At 39.0% G+C, this 18,877-nt stretch overlaps 1 protein-coding gene across 1 annotated transcript in view; it reads right to left on the bottom strand.

The window, feature by feature from the left end:
* Positions 1–3,784: 3,784 nt before the first annotated feature.
* The window catches only part of LOC119734757 (inner centromere protein A-like), a 45,759-nt gene continuing 30,666 nt past the window's right edge, over positions 3,785–18,877 (bottom strand). Inside the window, exons 4-6 of the mRNA XM_038208305.1 lie at positions 10,399–10,501; positions 6,276–6,410; positions 3,785–4,959 (exon numbers count right to left, since the gene is read on the bottom strand). Of these exons, the coding sequence (XP_038064233.1) occupies positions 4,142–4,959; positions 6,276–6,410; positions 10,399–10,501 (1,056 nt within the window). The 3' untranslated portion in view covers positions 3,785–4,141. The remainder of the gene's footprint in view (positions 4,960–6,275; positions 6,411–10,398; positions 10,502–18,877) is intronic.

Genomic DNA, 18,877 nt, shown 5'->3' with positions numbered 1-18,877 from the left:
GTAGTTAATAAAGTGTGAATGATTTTAGGATTTTATTGGCGCTCCCCATTGAAAAAAATTGACTCAAGTCAGAGAAAATTACCAAAAAACAGTAACCACCTGATTTAATGAAATGCGCTTGCTTGCTTTTCTAAAATGGGGTATACCGGTATTACAGTTTGCTGCTGCTGATTTCTGTATAGCGTTATTCAGAAGTGTCAGCATTGGTACATGTAATGACAACGTCGGGTCAAAAAGGGGCACTTTCTTGCTCTGAAAATGCCCGACACAATCATTTAAGTGGAGCGAAATAGGCTAACAACTACACAGCAATAAATAACCAGCAACTTGTTGTCTTTCTAGGAATGTAGTTAGGAACTTTACTAATGAATTCACTTTCACAAATTTGATGCAAAATGTCAGTAAAGTCAAAAGTGGCGACTACAACAAATTGAGCACTATTTATTTGGGGTTTTTTTTGAGGGGGGGAGTATTTGGTTGTTGTTTACATAACCTTAATGTTTGTCCAGAACCATCCACTATTCCTGAGCTTTTAAATGCCAACAAAGATGCCCAATTTGACTTAAAAGGCATGCGAAGAAATTCAGGAATCACATTTCTGCCATTAAAACTGAAGATACTTTATTTATTTAACAACCCCATAATTAAAGGGGACAAATTCGAGGGACATCCTTTCCATGTTCTATAAAAATGTGCAGTGAGGATGCACTTTTCATCCCAATTTGGAGAGGTGCTGTGCAAATCTGAAAGCCTACACTTTGTTTTAACTTTTCACTACTGACTAGGTACACGTACATGTACATGTATCGTTATAAATACTTGCATATTGTCTTTATACAATAATTACATTATTAATTTGAAACAATTACTCTTGACCTTAACACATGATAAATGTTTTGTATTAAATTGACCAATAATTGAACAACTTCTATATGCAAGAGGGCTCATATTTAATTAGCATAGTAGAAACGTTGAGCATGTGTGACTTTACTTACAATTGGAAATAAACCAGTCTGCTATGGACTTCAAAGTTCTACCTGTCAAACTTCAGCACTCAGAAAATGGAACTCAGAATAAGGCAAAAGATTCTGTACTCGACTCTCACAAATCAACACAACTTCAAAAGATTTTGTCATGAACAAAATTAAGAAACAGGAATGCCGATCCATTAATGTAACTCTAATACAAGCTGTACAAAACAAAAACTTTTGAGGTATTCAATCGATCTGAGACATTTAACACGCTTTGTTTACAATAAAGCATTACGTCATTATTTTGTCTCAGATCTATTCTCTATGGACCATGTCATCTGTGATGCCTGCCTGTCCGTTGCTTGCATCCTCAACAGCCATCTAAATGTCTTTGTTCTCCATTATTGTAAGTGCAAGGTTTATATGTTGAAAGGCAACCATAGTTAAAACAAAAATAGCGACGCAGTGAAGAAAAAGAGTGATTTGCTTTTCCCTGGTGAAAGTTCGCAACACATGACTGCAACAGGCCATTCTGCAAACACGTCTGACATGGCCAGTACATGTAATATCAAATCAAAATTAGACATGATTAGAAACGCTTGCCAAACAATTGTTGAAAGTAGAATTAATAAGTGTTTAGGGCGCTACATCCAGCCTTTGAGTAGCGTCGATGGAATGCCTGAATCAGGACACAAAATGGCGCCCATGAGCAATGATGCAAGCAGCCTTTTCTGGGAACATGCTAACATTGGGAAAGTCCAGGAAGTCCAAATTTTGACAGAATAGCTTCCTCAACTCTACTCATCAATGGCTGTACTGCCAATAAGTAATAGTAAATGCCAAGATGTAAATGCGTGGAAACAAATACACCAACCTCCCCCTGTTGGGGAGGTCTATGGACTCTGTGTATGAGCAATAGGCACCTTGAGACAACTTTCAAAAACCTAAGTGAAAGGAACACCCGGTGCACGTACCAGTTCGTGCAAGCATGGCACAACGCAAGCACAACTCTTTTAATCTGAATGTACGTAAACCCGCGGTGTATCGGCAATGTGTTCAATTGTAAACATAGGAGGCTCTCCTTTGTAAACGTTGAGAGGGTACTCATGCAAGACGTCCATAGCTTTTAGAATGAGACATATCACTGGTCTCTAGACAGCCAATCAGCAACCTGTTTTCTGTTGCAGTTGCTCATAGGCTATCTATTCAAATTTGCTTGTGAGCTCTCAATTTCTCTGAACTCTCATTGGATGGACAAAACTGGGACTGTGGAGAACACATGATGCATTCAAACAAAGTCTACACACATTGATCATGACAATAAGCTTCTTACAATGCTTTGCATTTCCTTCACCAAGTTATGTGAAAAAGATCAGTAGTCACCATAGCCAACGTCTTTGAAAAGGGTGCCAGGTGCAAGCAAGCAAATTGCCCCAGACACAAATGTGGACAGACAAAGAAACAGATGAAGGCTGCATGGATCATTGAGTAGCGTTAGCCTTGAGACACCACTGAAGAGCAAGTTTAATCAAGATCAACAATCAACCAAGAGCAGTTGAAGCGAGGACGACAGTTAACCATAGTTCAACTAACTTCACTTGAAGCAGGAGGGTTGGGCTACTCTAGTCAACTATGGAACCGATGTATGGGGCACGGTTGCATCACTAGTTAAAGCCTTGGTCAATGCTCTCGTCGTTATTCGTCCCGTACGCAGTCAATCGTCGGCATACATGTACATGTATATCCTCAAGTGCTATGCACATGCATGTAAAAATACAGCGCGAACAGCGACCTCACGCGGCCACTATTTTTATATGCAAATCAGTTGGGGACGATCAAGAGCCTTGGTTCAATCGTCCATGTGAGGTTTTGGGGGTGGTGCTCATTATGTTAATAGCTTAAGCTGACCTTAAATGTCGTTTTCTTATTAGTCGATCGTTGCGTGGAAACTTGCATAGTGAAACGTGGCACCGTACATAATCCATACACGTACACGTTGTGTGTCTCTGCACACGGCACAAATGCACAAAAACTGTGGTTCCTGTCACGTCCGCAAAAGGAGAATAGCTGCAAATAATTTGATGACGTCCGGATTTACCAAGGTGTGATTGGACACTCCACATATTAGCCCCGCCTACACTTATCTGTATTCGCATACGAGGTCGTGCGCTAGAAATCCAGCGCAAAATAAAGAAAAACATAAGCTTTTGCCGACGATTGAACCAAGGCTCGAGATCGTCCCCAACTGATTTGCATAAAAAAATAGTGGCCGCATGAGGTCGCTGTTCGCGCTGTATTTTTACATGCATGTGCATAGCGCGTGAGGATATATGCCGATGATTGACCGCGTACGGGACGAATAACGACGAGAGCATTGACCAAGGCTACACTAGTTACTAACAGCCGCACGCATCATAAAGCACAACAGGAAGCCAGGACCAAGAGGTTTTGACTAGAGGCTTTGGCGCATTGCTATTATTGAGCAGGTGTAAGTTACGTCACAAATCAACCACTAACAATTAACTGAGTGATCCTTGCCCAACATTGCTCCATACTAAGATTGATAATGGTTGGTCGAAACCATCACAGTTTACATTAGGTTTCATGATATTACATCTACTTGTTATTTCAAATTTAGAGATTAAACACAGCCTCAATATAGTCAGTCAGGAATACAGCACATGCTAATTTTTGGGAACTTTCTCTGCGGTTGCTACCTGTAAGTGTAAATAGCGCCCTCAGTAGACAAAGTCTAAGAGAAGACATTTCTCAAACCCCTTCTAGCTTTAAAAGAAAGTCACAGCTACTTTGAATGAGGATTTTAAATTTTTTAATACAATTACATGTATGTGGGAGAAAGTATTGATACTAGGACATTATTAAGCAATTACTATACCTTTTCCAAATTACCAACAGTTAATGTGTACCGCAGCCAATTCATTGCGTTCTATACCTTCTGATCTCCTGCTAAATAACTGCACTCTTTTAAAGCACGCTCAGCAACCAGGGATGGAATGGGGGTAGCTTCAAAGAAACTGTTCAGGCTAGGGTATAATCGCTCTTTGAATAAATAGATCCGCTGTTTATAGTCGGTGACTTGCTCTATACATCAAGCTTCTACAAATGGTTCATCCGTCAATGAATACTTTGCCAAGTGGATGTCAAAACCATCACGGAGTGACAGCTTGCTCGACCGGCTCAGGAAAGTTAAACCTGAACTCGCCATCAGCCTCCAACTGAATTTTTTGATTGTCGGCGACCGTGTCTTGCTTGTCAGTCACCGCATCGGTGGTCTGATTGTCCACGATGGCAGCCTGGTTCACGGCCACTGTCGCTTCCTTGTCTCGTATGACTGACTGTTGTTTCTTCTTGCCTCGATTCCTCCTCCGACTGCCTGATTTCTTACGTCCACCACTTGGACCTTTCTCTGGGGTGCTGTTTTCGCTCAGGGAGCCCTCAATGTTCTTTTTTGAGCCCCGTAGCCTGGTGTCGTTCCGGTCAAGATCCTTGTCACTGATGTCAAAGTTGAACGAGAAGGGTTGATTCTCGCTCTTTAGATTCAAGGGCGGGTTGGGGCATTCCTCGATCTTTGTTTCAGACCCTCCATCCTGATTTAAACATTTCTGCTCACTCCCAACTAACTGCCTAGTCGTGTCATTTTGACAGGCCTTGTCACGGTCCATAGACTTACTTTCAGTCTTCTCCTGTGCAAGATTTAAAATGTGCATGCCCTCGGTGCTTTTCTCCAGTTCTTGCATTGATACGTCACCCTCTTCACCCTCAAGCTGATTATAGTTCATCGACCCCAAACCAAGACCCGATGACCTGGGGTCATGACCTGAAGGGCCTGCTTCACCTGGGAGGTCACTGCTGGTAGATAGTATCTTTGATGATGGAACTGCACTGGCAGAGTTGGACATCCGATAGAATGTACTGCTGCATTGTTTACTGGGGCTAACCGGCTCCAGACACATCCGTTTACTCATATCTACAAGAAAAAAACAGGGTACATGTAATTATTGAACCAAACTTTTCTAGCATGCAACATCAGAAATCATGTTGTACTCGATGCTACATGTACTTGAGGTCCTAGCATTCCAAGCCTATTCATTCTGTTCACATGTCCCCTCGATGCAGAAAATGAGCAAGAGATACATGTACAGGATACTTAAAAGACACTGCTTCTGTGACCCCATGCTTGCATATAAATGCGTTCCCCCTGCAAACATGCTACAGGTTTGTGCATATTCAGATGAAAATGTACCCGGCACTGTGTCCTTGTGAGTATACCAAAAAGTACCATCTTAATTCCCACACAGAATCAGACATAACTACTGGAGCCATATCCATCTCCAACCATCCACTAAACCAAGCCTTACGTTTTCAATATGAACCTACATGTACTTTATTTTATGTCTCTTTTCTCTTTGTTGTATTTTGCTTTATCCAAAGTCCAACCCAAGACTAGGCAAGGCTAGGAAAGCTGGCCAAGGAGTACAAAAAATTCTTTTCAACCGATTCAGAATGGCTATTCTCTTGAAGTCTGATCTACACAATGGGCTGGAGTTAGCCCATTCATTGGGGTAATCCTGTATGATAGCACTTGGAAGCTCACAAGAGAGAGTGTCAGTCAGTGAAACTGTCAGTGAGTCAGTCAGGTACAAAGAGGACAATAGGCTGGCCCTCTGGGACCATCAAAAACCAAACTTAAACCAGTAGCCAACTGCAACTTTAATCTGTGCAAGCGTTCATGTCCTACACCTTTGTGTGCTTTATGTATATTTTCATCCTGTCCCATCTACATGTACATGTCGCTCCTTTAATTCCCAATCCAAACATTAACTACCACTCCCACATCAAACTGAACCTGACCTCATACCCTACAGCAAGCCCCAACAATTAAACCTCTTCAAGTGTTCGTGTCTACACTGTATATCTGACTCTTGTTTCTTCTCCTCCTGTTGCATTCTGCAGTAAGAAAACCCTTCCTAAACTGAAACCTCTACTTATACCCAGTGTAGTTATCGAGGTACTTGCGATGGATCAAATGTGTATCACACGTCCCGTCACAAGTACATTGTAAATCACAAATCAATTCACAACTCCTGTCCCAAGTCCAGTCACAAGTAATATGGAACGTACAATAACAAGGGAATATCTTTTTCACAGTTCCCTTGTGCGTTGATTAACTTGTGAAGACTTGTGGTCCCACGCTGGCTATACCTTACATGTATTTCAACCTGGAACTCATCACGCCCAAATGTCAAGTTAACCCCTGCAGGACTTCATGTCCTGCATCTGTACCTGCTTTATGTTTCCTCTCTTCTTGCTGCATCTTGCTCCTGTAGTCTCCAAACGTGGCCCTCATCACCTGTCTCTTCTTAGCCATGGGTGCTTTGGTGGACGTCAGGACACGTAGCAGCTTGTGAGCTTCTTCAGCTGTGTGGAGAAAACCACAACTCATTTATACAGATTGTCACTCAAAGAGCCTAACAGTCAAAACCAATTGATAAAGGTATATTGTTTGCTTATCCTATTTCAAACATCTGGTTGAAAGGAAACCAACCTAAAGTCTTACCATTCCCGAGAAAAGACCAAAAAAATCGGACATGACGGAATACGAATACATTTTTCGTGTCGTTCTCAGTGTACGATATACCCGTTGTGTGTCTCGGGTACAGCGGTGACCAATCACCAATGCAAAAAAAGTGGTTTCTTCAACGTCCTCAAAAGGCGAATTCTTTACGAATGAAATCACAACTAGCATCCAAACAGTTTGAATTTATGGGGTGGCAAAAGAGGGCCCCGAAATTCGTTCTCGCACGCATAATACAGGAATAACACAAGAGTGTGAAGCCCGGGAAGGGACAGGGTGGAATTTTTTTTGGCATTTCCTAATTCGTTCGCACGAATTACTAATTCGTTCGCACAAATTACTAATTCGTGGGAACGAATTAGTAATTGGTTCGCACGAATTAGTGATTCGTGCGAACGAATTACTAATTCGTTCCCACGAATTAGCAAACTCCAGTAATTCGTTCGCACGAATTACTAATTCGTTCCCACGAATTAGTAAACTCCAGTAATTCGTTCGCACGAATTACTAATTCGTTCCCACGAATTACGAATAGGAATTCGTGCGAACGAATTACTAATTCGTTCAAACGAATTACTAATTCGTTTCCACGAATTAGTAATTTGTGCGAACGAATTAGGAATTCGTGCAAACGAAATAGCAATTCGTGCGAACGAATTAGGAATTCGTGGGAACGAAATAGTAATTTGTGCGAACGAATTAGGAAATGCCAAAAAAAATTTCCACCCTGTCCCTTACCGGGCTTCATACAAAAGCCCAGTTTTGAAAGGATAGTTGTGTGGATGTTTATATCCTACTTTTAAGTTCCTCCATCACTTAGTGGTGAGCCTGGACTATTTACAAACACTGATGACAACAAAAGTCTCAATAAGATAGGATCAACTTTTTCAAACTTACGATACACGTTGACGTACTTGATAATGAAGCTTACATCAGTGCTTGCATCATCTTTTTCTCATAACGTGAACTGCTTGTTTATATTGTTCTTGAAATTGTTGCCTTTTATCTTCTTGCTCAAGGCAACTTGTGCCAGGCATTCACAAATGTAGACTCCATGGATAAGTACCCCCTCAATGTTTAAAAGGGAGAGTTGGGGGAGACCACTTGGAGGGACCTTGTGTAGGGGGTAGGGGTGAGGCAATGTATATTTTCAGGGAGTACACTGTACACTGTACTGCAACTCTCCACCCCCTCCTCAATCAATTCCTTTAAAGATGTCTTTTGCCTTCAAAAATAGATCTGTTTTTAAACTACTATTTTCCGAGCTATATAACAGTTATGCACTTTTGAATCAGACATCGAACAAACAAAAATCCACAGACGCTTAGCTACTGAATTGTATCTTCACTAAATTTAAATTATTGGCTACCCGACAATAACTCAGCTAACAAAACAAAACAAAATTGAATATTTGTAAATATAAAAAAAAAAAATTAAAGAGCACGGGGTTTGCAACTTTAATGTCTGTATATGCATACTGTATAATACACTATCTACAGCATGTACGGGACATCAAGGTTATGAGCTGTGGGAAGCCTTGCACACATTTAATCTGAACCCAGATACAAGGCCTCTCTAGCTCAACCACATAATGTCAGGAAATGTAACTTTAATAATAGATGAATTCATCAACACTGATGCATTAGTGAGCAGTGAGGAGAGACAGGAGTCTACCGGTATCTGCCTGCAATGCCAACAACCTTGGCAAATAAGTGCTTTTCACGCATGACCACAGTTTTCTCAAAATTGATTGGTACATTGCGACTGGGATGAGTTCTTTGGAAGCCGTACTCAGGCGTGCCATCCCTTGTACATGTATTTTACTGACTAGAGCTATTCCGCACAAACATCGAAATCAACTCCTCAACCTTGTGAAGATCAATTTGGTGGCAGAGCCTGATTAAAAATCGCACACAAGTCATGCAAGTCAGCACAAGATCTCCCCACGCACACACACAAAACAAGTGGTTCAAAGGTTGAGTGCAATGAAAACGTCAAGAAAAGGAAATCTGATTAAAAAAACAAAATGTGATTGCCAAATAATAACAAGAAGGCTTGATTATTGTATCAACAGATTGACAACACCTTTACACTTTTTAAAGTTTTCTTGCACAGCATCTGTTTAATAATGTTGTTGTTGTTGTTGTTGTTGTTGTTGTTGTTGTTGTTGTTGTTGTTGTTGTCGTCGTTGTCGTTGATGCTGTTGTTTATTTTATTAGAGCCCCTGCAGACTCCCTGCACAAACAGTAGATGGCGCTTTTTGGCAAATTGAAAAGCTGCAGGTGCAGAACACATTGCATGCGCGTACTGGTCCGCATGCATATAGCACGAAGTAGGCACGACAAGTTCGTTTCAACAATGAGTTCAACGGTTCTTCCAAGTGGTCTGCCCCAAAACTCTCCAATTTTAACCGTTGAGGGGGTACTTATGCACTGAGTCCTTTATTTTTAGGAAAAAGGAAAACTCCTGTTTCAATTAGGTACATGAAAAGGGTGAAAAAAAATAAGGTGAAAAAATTGTCAAAAAAGGGTTTTTTAATAATTAATGTTGCATTTTCACAACACAACAATTCATGGTAGGAATTTCTACAACTTGGATAAGGTGCATTTTGCAAGGTGTCCCAGCCTCTCTACTCCCTATAAAAAAAACCCATAAAGAGACTGCAGACCAGAGTACTGCACATTAATTTGAGTCATCTCTGATTTGCAGGCTGTGGCCTTTCCAAGTGAATGCTCATCCCACCGAGGCTGGAAATAGAGGACGCAGGGGATCATCCAAGGAGAGAAGACTAATTAAAGGAGGGGTGAAAAGCTGGCCCATGCGGCACAAAGCGGGAGAACTGGCAGGGAAACTAATAAGCCCCCTATCCTGAGTTCTTCAGTAAGATTGCTACATATGCATGCGAGATTATACACGTAAGCTCTTTGCTGGATTTGCCAAGTTAAGCATAAGAACGAAATGAGAGAACAGTACAGCATAATTTTTTAGCATAGAAAGAGGAAATATAGAGGGATGAAATTTTGTCAAGTATCTTTGTTTCACCACAGCCAACACAGACACACTTTTAGAATTTTGTCCATGGATCACAATAAAAGTAAGTGATATTTCAGCAAACTCACATATCAAAACAACCCACATCAGAACAATCTCATATTAAACCATGATAACTGGCTCTTATCATGTACCTTAAACACTTTCTGCTTCCACTGTTAAGACAACATGCTTTATAATGTCAAGAGTTTATAACCCTGCCCTGCCTTCTACTTGGCTACCCCGGAGACTTATGGTATTACTCTGATATTGTTTTCATGATACTTTACACTTTAATTCTACTGAAATATCACGCACCTTAAATGTGATGCCTTGGACAAAATTTCAAAACTCTGTTTGTGTTCAAAATTCCGTAACTGGAATAGAACATGAGTGATTTGAATGATACTTTTTACTATAAAAAGAAAGCTTATTACTTGGGCTTTCACATCTTTTCATATTGCAAATTTCAGTTGTGATATACGGTACAAACAAAAAGGTTGATTTAACGTTCTGTTTGAAGGAAAGCTCTACAGTATAGAGCAAGACCTTTATGCACCTTTAAATGCCCCAGGGTTTGGTCACGTTTTTCATGCCGCAAGGTGGAGAATTTGGTCACTAAAAAACGTTGTTACCATTGGCGTACTACATAGAAAGGCAATCACTAGTCCGTCTCAGGTATGTAGGTCAGGGATTTTCACTTAAATTTTGGCCAAGGGGTGGGGATTTTGTGACTTCAAAAGTGACAATCCCCACGTCTTGGGGGGGGGGGGGGAACCGATGCATAACATGTACAGTTACCTTGAGGTTTAGCCTCCTTGGATGATGGTTTGATGTTGGCCAGTCCCACCCTAGTTTGCTGTATACACCAACACAACTCCTTCTGAAACTTCTCTGCTGCAGACTGGAAAAGAGAGCAAGCAAAGAAACTTAAGTGGAATTAATGGCCTCAATAACCTCAATAGGCATTTTCGAGCTACATGTACGTGCATCTACCTCAACCGTGCTTGAAATTAACAAGGGTTCGTTGTGAGCAGAACGTGGGGTCCAATGGAACGCAGGTTGACAAGGCATACACGGATACATGTACATGTATATGTTTCATTCGCACTTACATGTAAGTATAGTGTACCGGTGATATAACTTTTGCACATGGGTTGGACATACCGGTACATGTGGATGTTTTTTTTATTTTCTACCCTACAGCTGTACAGGGTGAGTCAAAAAAAGCGAAACCCAAACCCAACAAAATGTATTTCATACTTTAAAAATATGTAGCACCAAACATAATAATGACTGGAAAGCCAATTTCATAAGCTACTTTTAGATGAAAAAAATACTGTAATTGCTCAATCCGTTAAAAGAATATCATCATTTAAATGCAATGACTCTAAAAGCCGTTTCGTCAAAAAGAAAGCAGTTTATTTTGTATTCTGACTGTTTGAAACAACAAAGACAATGACACAGAATACTGGTTTCAACAACTGTCAACAACTGTAGTACACAATATCTTTATTAACATCCCTGGTTAGGCAAACAATATGATTTATGAAATCAATTTTTTTTTAAAGACTGGGCTTCAAAAGGACTTTGTTGATTATTTTTAACTTTTGACTGAGGTTTTATCGCTGGTGATGTTTGAAGACAATGTGACAACGATTCTTGAAATCATATTTTTAGAAGAAAGAGGTTTTAGGGTCATTGTGTTTAAATGGTGATATTCCTTGAACGGCTTGGGCAATTGCAGTAATTTTTCATATAAAAGTAGCTTATGAAATTGGCTTTAGAGTCATTTTTATGTTTCGTGCTACATATTATTTTAAATATGAAATATAATTTTGGGGGTTTGGGTTCCGGTTTTTTTTACTCACCCTGTAGTAAAGCCCCAACCTTCACTGTCTGCAGATGTTTAATATATGATGATGCATATGTAAGACATTATATTTTTAATTTTAAAAAAGTCCTGAACATCTGTCCAGAATGAGTTTTTAAATTCGGTAATGACACACTGCTGGGAAATTGAAGGTAACTTTTGGCTCAAAAAGAAGTGCAGACTACGTGTAGGCAATATAAAATTTCAGCTTGGCTGCCTGCATATGGAGTCATTTACAAATTATGGGCAATTCTCCATGGGAGAGGAAAAAATGTCAAAAATAAATATTTACATATTAAACCTTTTTTGTACCTTTTCCAGACCTCAATTAAATGGGGAATTCAGTTCAAAAAACGAAATTTAAAAAAAAAAATATTTCTGGTAAAAACAGTGATTTTGGCAACTTATGATTAAAAACGTTCAGATTTGGTAAAAAAAGAAAATTTTGTATATGTATTACTTTCTGAATTACAGGGAAAAAGTTTGATTTATTTTATAATGTTACAAGTTACTAACATTACTCAGGGTCATTAAAAAAAAATCTATATATAAATATATATATGCAATAAATTCAGAATATGAGTTAAACAAACTTTGGTTATAGCTCTACAGAGATGTATCGAGCACTGTGAATTGTGATAGAAGACAATTTCATTGGATAAATATATATATGTATATATAGTGTAGGCCTTCATTTAAAAATGTCAAAATTAGCACGTAATTCCGTTACCGAAAACATGGCAAAAGTTACTTATTTTACAAATTTTCTTGTTTTTTTTCTTCAAATCATGTATGTTGAGAAAAGACCCTACTATAAACATAAATGAAAAATAAAAACTTTAAAATAGTAATTTCTTGGCATTTTTCCAAGTGGTAACGGAATTACGAAACGGTAACGGAATTACGGTAACGGAATTACGCATGCACAAAGTATGCACATTTCCTCCAGATTATGTACATGACATATTGAATAGGAGATTTGCATGTAACCTTGTAACCTACCAAGTTTTTACGAAATACCTTACTAGGATGTTGGTAAATGACAGTCTAAAGCATCCTGTAAAATTATGGCACCTGGTGTGAAGTCATTTTCAAGAAAATGGTATTTTTGTATACATTTCCAACGGTGGTCGGCCGACCACCGTTGGAAAAACCTAACTATTTTTCAACTACTGCTCCAACTTTACACATTTTCCAGTCCAAATTTTGTTTGCTATTGGTTACATGTTCATCATGTTCATGAACGGGTGAAGGCCAGCTAGACTGGTTCCCTTACCTTACAATTTTCCGGCATCTGTAAATTGATCCATTTTATCTTTAGTGGAGTCAAGGAACCAGTCTACTTGAACATTTTTGTTTTTCTTGGTCTTTCCAGCATTTTCGAAAACAAAACTTCAAACGTGTCAGTGTAATAATATTTGATCTATTATACCAACCCCTCAAATAGTTCATTTCTGAAAATTACAGCAAAAGCCAATGATGTACATTTACTATAGAAATGTGTTGCCAAAGTTATTGTCTGTTACCCACAGAAAATATATTCCACAACAAGTATGAAAGTTGAGTACCAGACTGTACTTGTACTGCTACTTGACATAATTTTACATTTTCCCTTGCTCAGAGATGCCAACCAGTACAGTTTTATTATATTTTGCACGATAAACTAGTGAAATACGATAAAACAATTGTTCATAGTAACATTCAATTTTCGGTAAAAAAAATATACATTGCTAACCAGCAATGCAGCCATCACCAGACTGCTTTCATTTGACCTTGACCTTTGACCTAAAAAATAAAGCCCAAACATGTTTAGGCCTACATTTACATTTTGATCTGCTAATTTTCACTTAGCTTTCCCCTTGTGCCATTTTATAAACTTCTAACATTTGTATTGTGATGAGTTTATGTTGAATTCAATGTTAATGTATTGCATTTACCCATTACATGTAAACCTATGGCGTAATTCCGTTACCGCCCAGCAAAATTCCGTTACCGTGATTAAAATGCAAATTATGAAAAGAGTGATTAATTTTTCAACTTTGTTCTGCATTGTAGTTAACAACAACCCTGAACTCTACAAGTAACAGGTAGTGTCCAATTTCAAAATTTCAAAACTTCAGAGAGTTTTATTAATTTATGCGAGAAATCAAATATGCTTGTCCTCCGTCCGTAATTCCGTTACCGATATTAAGCTCCGCCCCTTAAGGGGTAATCTTGTGGGATTTTTTTTTTTTAGCGGTCAATCAATTCTATTGGGTCTTGGCTCCCTTTCCATGTTTAGATTAGTTGCCTAGCATAGAACATATTTTCTTTGGAAAGAATAATCCTTGACAAAGTGACAAATGGGCGTAATTCCGTTACCAAAGAATTGCCCATTATGTATAATGTACCGATATTTTAAAGGAATGTGCTTTTAAAGGGATGTAATGATTTTCATGTGAAAACTAAGATTAAAATTATCCATTATTGCCCCATCACGTCCCATGTGAAACAAAAGCCTGATTTGGTTACAAATATAATTGACAAAAAAAGTTTCATTAGATCTTGAAAACAATGTACATGTACATGTACACGCTACAAGCATAGTGCATTAAATGCCCACAGTCATCAATTTGTAAGTATACAGTCAGGTTCAAGTAATCCAATGATGCATCATGTTAATTGAATCCATGAATACACTGTCTGTACAGGTATATAAAAACAACCAATTATTTAACAGACTCTTAAGTAATTAGCAATTTATAATACGGCCCACGATACAGCCCGCATCCTTGGGCCAGCCTGACAGTCAATGCCAAACGGAAGCAACGTGAATATAATTAAAAACTAATACAAAACAAATACAGCTTGCTGCTGGGTATTGATTTCCCTTTTTGTCGCCTATCAGACAACTATAAGCAACAAGCAAACATTCAAGGCGGAGGAATAATTGGGGGGGGGTGGGAAATGAAATACACGTATATCATTGATTGCGTCTGCAATCTGTTACAATACAACGGCTGTTTGACCATGTTCATTGTTTGGTGCACCATGAATTGGTCAGGGATTGGTACATGTATGACATTTTGCATGAAATTTGAAGTGTATATGAAATTTATACGTATGGTATGCATGGTGCTGATTTACAATTTTTAAAAATCTGAAATCAGGTAATTGCTGGATAATTTACATCCCTGATTGCTGCTTATTGAGTTATGACAATTGAAAATGTGACATACACTTAGTAGTGCAACCAAAGATACGCATCAATCATTCAAATTGTACATGTACACCCTATATTAAGAGATCTAACCTACGCTGTCTGTCTGTGTGTCACATTTTTGGTAAAAGGCCTAAAGGAGTGTGCGGAAGCGCAAGGTGCAAGGGTTAATGGAAAGGTATCCAGTGGATGCAGGTCCTATGCTCCGATTTCACTGTCCTCTGAAGTCACGGTTGGCACTTGAAAAAAAAAAAATTTGTTTTGCTTTGCTTTTTTGGCAAATTTGTTTCATGGACACTTTGAATAGTGAAATATTACAACATTATCTCTATGAAAACATTCCAACGTTGATGATGAAAAATGTGGCAAAATTGCTTACATGTACCCAGTATACTGTGGACATTCCTTTGAATTCGTGTAGTTGAGAAAAACCAGAGAAAAAACTCTTTTTACTCCGACTGTGAACACTCTTTCAACCCGAATTTTTATCACGATTTCTTCGGGTGCTCCTCTTTATTTTGCGACGGATAAACCTGACCCAACAAATGCCTCTAAACCTGTCTTCCAGAGAGGGGGAAACCTAGTGTGGACGTGTGCAAGTCCACAAAGCGCTCACGTTTCCTGCATCCTGTGGACCTCTTTTGTTCACAGGTCCACAAAGAGTATTGTTAGAGCACCCACATCCACACACATTTGTTTATGGTGTAAATTAAGGATTTCATGTTGTTCCTCTTTCTCATTCGTTAATTTATACTCAACTTTTTGCAACAGCTCCCATTGGTTTTGTACACGTTTTCTAATCAAGGTTGTCCTCGATTTGACTCCAGTCCTCAATTCATCGATGATGGTTCACATGTGTGTCCTCGATTTACACCATAAACATGCCCACACAAACATCACCTACTTTGTGTCCAGGGGAATGCTAGTTTTATTGTACATTGTACTGTACAAAGCAGTGGGGACGAAAATGTTCTTAAGTCTTTGAGACTGATTATACAGGTGATGTACCCGGATATCACAAGATGATGTACATGTACACAGTGTACTCCACAGAATGCATCGGGTCCTTATACATGAATATTTGCAGTACATACCATAAATCATAATGTGAATAATTCTCCACCAATGAAATTTCAAAATCCACAAGTAATACCACCGCGGTATAACACATGTTACTGTTATAAATGCAGACAATAATCTACAACTTTCGAGTTGACCTATTTCAATGTCATCAGCCTGTTGAACTCGGTCAGGTATTTTGGTTAATTGCTTGTTGCTACTGATTAGGCCCCATTTTCAGAGACATAGAAACTTGGTTACCTCTTGGTCAGCTATTCAGGTATGTTAACAATTCACGCACGTAGGACTCTTATCACATTTCACGCATGACATTTAGTCGTCTTGTCAGCGTGCAATTACAGATTCCTCCCAGGATGTCCGTACATTAGAATTGTAACTGTCCTTCACGTGCAAACTTTTTCCCCCCACGATTTTCTCTCTGAAGGGTCCGATTTGATCCAATTTTGGCGAGTTAATCGAGTGGAACAATTGTGCACTGTGTGTAGAGGCCTGCTGTACAAATTCCCATGTCACCCAGCCCCAATATTAAAAATTTACATTGTACACATGTTACATGTTAAGACAAAATACATCTGGCTATGGTACATTACTTTTTATCATTGACATTCTCAAAGCAAACTCATCTGAAAGTGTTGACCTTTAACCAAAATTTACCAAATTTACCAAAAAAATGACAGGCAACCAAGGAACAATTTTGTTGAAGCTTTGTTTTTTAATGCAACCACTATTCCACAGTCTGTTCCTTGTTTGTTACAGTAAATCCCACAGCTTGGGATAGGCCTAATGTACCAGTACTGTGCAACTGACACAAAACGGACTAAAACCACAAATATATGGAAAGGCTGATTGTCACAAGAGGGCGCTGTACAATCAACCTATGTACACGTTACACCAGTGTCCTTGGTGCAAGTTCATTGGTGCCATGTCACACGCTCAAGTCTCCATCACGGCCATGATAGCAGATGATCACATGATTGTTTTATCTCCTGTTACCATAGCAATCAGCAAGTCAGCAACCTAGAGCAATTACACCAGGCTCGTACGGCTCTTTGGAGGCTGATTGATGTAATGATTGTCTTTACTAAGTCCTTGGGCCAAACCTACCAGTCTTAATTTGACAAATCATTACCATTAACAACGTGAGCGCTTTCATCCACCGCAGAACAGAGAGCTCCATCAAATAGTAATAAGTCGGAAGTACACGTCCGCATTAACAATATAAACATGATATGAGTAATTGCATGTGGTATTCTAACACGCAGGATCCATTAGGCAAAAAAAAAAAAAGATTCTGCTTCCGGCCAACTGCCCTACCCTAATTTTACCCAAATACCGATGTTCCCCGAAATCCTTAGGGTTAGGGTAATAGGGTTAGGGTTAGGGTTAGGGTTAGGGTAAAGGTTGGGAAACATCAGTATTGTAGGTATTGGGGAACATAAGTATGCACCCATTTTATGGCCACAACCCTAATCAGCAATTTACAAAAAAAAATATACATTTAATAATAATATAAAAAAAAAATTTATCCTGTTGTCTATTCTTTCTTCACAAAACGCTTTTCAACAACTTAATTTTTACGTCAAAAATGCTTGTACACAATATACATGTAATTTGTTTGCCTGTTCGCTATTTTTGAGAAGAAATCTCTGTTGTTTTTATAAGTTCCTTTCGGTGCACGATTCGGTGATGAAAACACGTGCATAATGCTCAATGCAGAAATGCTGTACTGGTTCCCGTGCAGTGTCCCACTGTAAGTGCCAAAGAAGGTATGATGGTGTGCACAGTGGTGTGCACAAACTGAATTCTCCATTTTTTTAAAGAATTATCGACCGTATTGTTGACATTTATTAAGGCAAGTTTTTAATCACTTTTTGTGGCAATTTTTTGTATAGCTTTTGTAGCGCAAATGGAAATAGTTCAGGCTAATATTCACATATAATTGAATAGCCCATTCAATCAGCTCAAAAAAATTGAATATCCCATTTCAATCAACTAAAAAAAAATTGCCCCCCCCCCAAAAAGTCCGACCTACCTACCGGTACCCTATTTTTGAAAGGCATAGGCATGTAATTGGAAGCAGAAGTGGGTTTTTGGGCTTTGCTGTTTAAATGAAATTATTCAAACGCACCCTTCTTCATGCACTGTACATGCTGCTTTGCAAATATAACAGACAATCCGAAAAGAAGGAAAAAAAAGAGAAAAAGGCAGTTTTTTGAAAGTACAATATACTACATGTACATAGGTCTGCTTTAAATGTCATTGCAGGTCATCAAAGGCTGATACAAATTCATTGTTTTTCATTATCGTCATCACTGTTGACACCTCCATGGGTCACGATCAAGGTAAACGTCACTTGCTATTATCATTGCCCCATGGAACATTGCAAATGGGTAGAAGGGCTCATGCCACTGTTTCAGTAGGAGTCAAATATTTCAACTGAGATGTAAACCAATTTGGAAACCTAGAAGGCACAGTGCAAGCATTTACGATGTAAGCACCACACTTCAACAGCTCGATTCGTCACGTTCCACCCACACATTTCTCAATTTCTAACCAGGGCTCCAACTAAATCTACACAACGCTGCATCTGTGTCTAGAGAAAGAAAAATCATTGGGATACAAACTGCCGAATGACATTACAAGACTTTTGCTTGGAGGAATCAATTTCTCTGAATGCAAAACAAACATGATGTGAGAACGCCAGCAGCTGGCAGGGTACACTTGAATACCATAGATGAAGGGCATACAGTACCGGTACATGTACCGATATGTTTTATGCATACCGGTACAAGTAAAAAAAAAAAAAAATCAGCTTTACTGACAGCACGTGAGTTGTGGGCAAAATATACCCACAAGGCACATACGTCCTGTAGACCCTAAAACTGTAGGCTTGATGTTTGCATGAGCAGATATTATTTAATTTAAACAAACTTGACTTGGCCTAAAAACCAAATTACAATGTAAGGGCACGAAAATCCTCACCAGACATTTGCCACACTGACCAATCAGCACTGAGAATTCAAGTTTGTTTGAAGATATTATACATAGCCTTGATGTTCTTGGTTCTTGGTTCTTGGTTGGTTCTTCTCCTAAATACTCCAAATGGGAGTTTATACGGGAGGCCAGAA

The sequence above is a fragment of the Patiria miniata genome, unplaced genomic scaffold (genome assembly GCF_015706575.1).
Source record: "Patiria miniata isolate m_02_andy unplaced genomic scaffold, ASM1570657v1 HiC_scaffold_28, whole genome shotgun sequence".
In the NCBI taxonomy this organism is placed as follows: Eukaryota; Metazoa; Echinodermata; class Asteroidea; order Valvatida; family Asterinidae; genus Patiria; species Patiria miniata.
The sequence above is the reverse complement of the archived record's forward strand: the minus strand, read 5'-3'. Positions and strand labels throughout refer to the sequence as shown.